Consider the following 3,347-nt stretch of genomic DNA (forward strand, 5'->3'; position numbering starts at 1 on the left):
AAACTTATAAAAACTACTTATATTATTTTCCAACAACACTCTGAAAATTTAAAAGCAGATGTCCATCTGGGGTCATTTTAAAAATGCTTGGACTTTTTGCTCAATCTAAAAAATAACAGAAAGTACTTGAAATTATACTTTAGCAAAATGGCAAAGGAATGCAAGGACAATTGCAATGGAAGGAAAATGACTTCACCACTGGAAGACTGGATTGGAAACAGGATCCAAGGGTCTTGATTGTCATTCCTCAGCATTGTTTATCACACAGTGAATTCGTGGCAACTGGTAACTTGTGGCAACTGCTGCACAGTTCACGGTTAGTTATAATGAGAGCTTCACCTGTTGAGCACTTTATACCATATACTGTGCTGAAATGCTGGCACACATGGTCTCATGCATCTCTAAGACTCTGTGAGGTGATCTCACAGTCCACATTTTAAATGAGGGATGAGAGGACCAGACAGGTGATTAAAGTAGCTCACTTAAGGACAAAAGTCTTAGAAAATGGACAGAACCAGAATTCAAACCAAAGTCTGTGGGACTTCAATGCTTTTGCTCTTTCCCTCAAGTCCACTACACTGTTTTACTTACAAGAGCTTATCATTGTCAGTATAAACTTTATCTTAAAGCTCAATATCAGCTGACTACGTAGAGCTCATAGTTATTAAAATAGAACTCTATGACCACATAGTGAGAGTGCTCTTATATATTGACATTTTCCAAAGACTGTTTTACGGTCTCCAAAACAACCATGCAAAGAGGGGCAAGAGAAGTGTCCTTCTGTCATTTTATGGGGAAAAGCGTTCTTTGGATCCAGGCTTCAGATGAACAGACTTACACCAGTGCAGCTCCACAAATGTCTGCTTCAGCTTACTATTTCCCAGAATGAGAATAAATGAGTGGCAGGCAGGATAAAACATTGCAGTTAGTTCTGTAATCATCTTAGTCAACACAGTTCCTGGTAGGAAATAATGGGATGATGTGAGTAAATAGGCAAGAACGTAAAGCAGGAGGAGAAAGAGGAAGGAGAGGACCATTTTGATGGCCCTCTTGTGGGCCTCGGTGCTTGGATCGCTGGGGCTGGTTCTGTTCTGCTGCATCTGCCGCGTGTGCCTCCCCAGGGAGAGGATGAGCAGGATGTAGGAGGCCAAACACACAATTAGGGGAAGGAGGTTCCACAGTGTCCCAAGAACATGGATCACCTCGTATTCATTCTTTAGCTCTCTCAAGTGCTCAGTCACATTCCCTGAGTCATCAGCTCCCCGGAGAACATAATACATCTTAAACTGAGGAATCAGAGACATGGCATCACTACACGATAAGAGCAGCCCACACAACAGCATCCATACGACCACCCTGGCAACTCTCCACTTGAGCCAGAGGAATGTGGGGTGGGAGAAATTGGCAATTTTCAGGCAGTAGAAGACACCGAGACAGGTGGCAAGCCAAATGCTCAGATGGTTTGTAATTGTCCATAAAATATCAGTAACGTGAAGGAATACCTCATTATTTAATAGTTTGGAAAAGAATATCATTATTACAAAATCAGAAGAAAGAATCCACAGCTGAACAATCCGGGAGAGAGCCAGGCTAGTGATGATGAAGTCACACAAAGAGATTCTCTTGCTCTTGACCCAGCTGCTGCCATTGACCAGCACAATGAAGCCATTCCCCAGCATTCCCAGGAGGAACTGAGTGACAGAAAGAAACAGAAACACCCACTTGGCCAGTCCTGACATTCCAGCTACTAGGCAGACCTGACCTTTGTTCTTTCTGCTGCTGTACAAGCTCCTTGCTGATTTGAAATTTCTCCCTGTGAACCTGTTGCCTCTACCTGCTGCTTCACTGAACCTGTCTCTTCTTTTCTCAGTTTAGGCTGCTGTAGAGCATAGTTTATGGAACCCTCTCTGGCTCTTTCGGGTTAGTCTGTCCTCTTCACAGATGACATGGATCTGTGATCTAAACTCAGGTGCTTGTTGCCAACATGCAAATAGAGTCGTGTCCAGTGTCACACAGAGAAGGGAGAGATGTGAGTCACAAAGAAGATGGAGGACTTGGACTCAATTTCAAAGGAAGCAGGGCTCTGAGCCACCCAGGACAAAAGAGTGAGTGTCACTGGAAGAGTCACACAAATGATCAAGAAGGAGGAGACACAGAAAGGGGAAATAACAGAATTCCACCATAAAGCACTATCAAGTGCTCCCCAGAATCGCCCTGGAGGAAGGCCAAGTCTATAAATAGAAAAAGTTCAGCCAGTACCACTATTGTGCCTCTTAAAGTGTGGCTTAGCTAGGGGCCCCGAGTTCCTCCCCAGTGAGCCATATTATCAGAAATATAACATATATCAGCTATCCAAACACCTGCATGATAGCAATAATGGAACACAGCATATAAGCTATTCAAAATATGAATGTTCAGAATACATGACCACTGTGTAGGGGTAGGAAGAAGCAGATCTGAGTTCAACCACCTCAGGAGGCAGTGGGCTGACCCAGGCAGGTCACTGATATCCAGGTTCCTTTACTAATTTTCAAAGACTACAAGAACGTGTGAATAATGAATGCAGGCAATTCGAGCACTTACGGGATTGTACCTCCGAGCACTGTGCCATTGTGACATCCTTTTCAGTTAATAAAACTACTGTAATTATCATAACCTGCATGTCTGTAAATCTACTTTTGCCCACCCCATATTGATAAGTAGTTAAGCTGACCGAGATTATACATAGATAGCACTTGTCAAGCAAAGGAGGCTTATTTATCTACAGCAATGCCTTACAAATGTTGACCATGACAAACAATATTTTATATGACATATATATGTGACAATCTAAATATAAGTATATATATTACATACTTATGTGTGTGTATGTATGTGTGTTTGTGTGTGTGTGTGTGTGTGTGAACACGAAAGTTTCACAAAACCATATTTTGTGAAATATGGTTCTATGTGTGGCTTTCTGATATTTTCTATCACATTCTACTTCCTTCAATTTTGCTTGCTGATCACAAACTTGATTTTGCAATCTACTAATGAGTTATGAAAAATACAGTTTGAAAACACAGTATTTATCTGGAGGACGGAGAGAAATCAAGATACAGAGAGTTCAGCAACATTATCCAATGAAAGACAGAAAGTTATGCTTTTAGGTCCTCTCAAAAGGACCTCACAGAGTAGCAGATGATAAGTCTGAATGAATGAGACAGCCTCTTCTGAATGCATGCCAAGGAGCCACTCACCTGAGCCAGGTGAGCGTCCTCAATCCTGGCATCACGTGGTGTACAATATGATTTCAGAACACTGTAGTGTCCACTCGGGCATAAGCACAGTACTCCTTAATCCCCCTC

The 3,347-nt window shown here is 42.2% G+C and overlaps 1 protein-coding gene across 1 annotated transcript; it reads right to left on the reverse strand.

Moving 5' to 3' along the window:
* Positions 1-788: 788 nt before the first annotated feature.
* Positions 789-1,742, reverse strand: TAS2R3 (taste 2 receptor member 3). Its single transcript, XM_036327098.1, has one exon. It carries the CDS (start codon positions 1,737-1,739, stop codon positions 789-791), a length of 951 nt encoding a protein of 316 aa, XP_036182991.1. The 5' UTR covers positions 1,740-1,742.
* Between the last annotated feature and the right edge of the window lie 1,605 nt (positions 1,743-3,347).

This window comes from Myotis myotis, unplaced genomic scaffold, assembly GCF_014108235.1.
Source record: "Myotis myotis isolate mMyoMyo1 unplaced genomic scaffold, mMyoMyo1.p scaffold_m19_p_11, whole genome shotgun sequence".
Taxonomy (NCBI): Eukaryota; Metazoa; Chordata; class Mammalia; order Chiroptera; family Vespertilionidae; genus Myotis; species Myotis myotis.

What these genes read in the sequence shown, in the direction of transcription:
- TAS2R3 (XM_036327098.1), bottom strand. Translation starts at nt 1,739, where the DNA reads ATGTCAGGACTGGCCAAGTGGGTGTTTCTGTTTCTTTCTGTCACTCAG.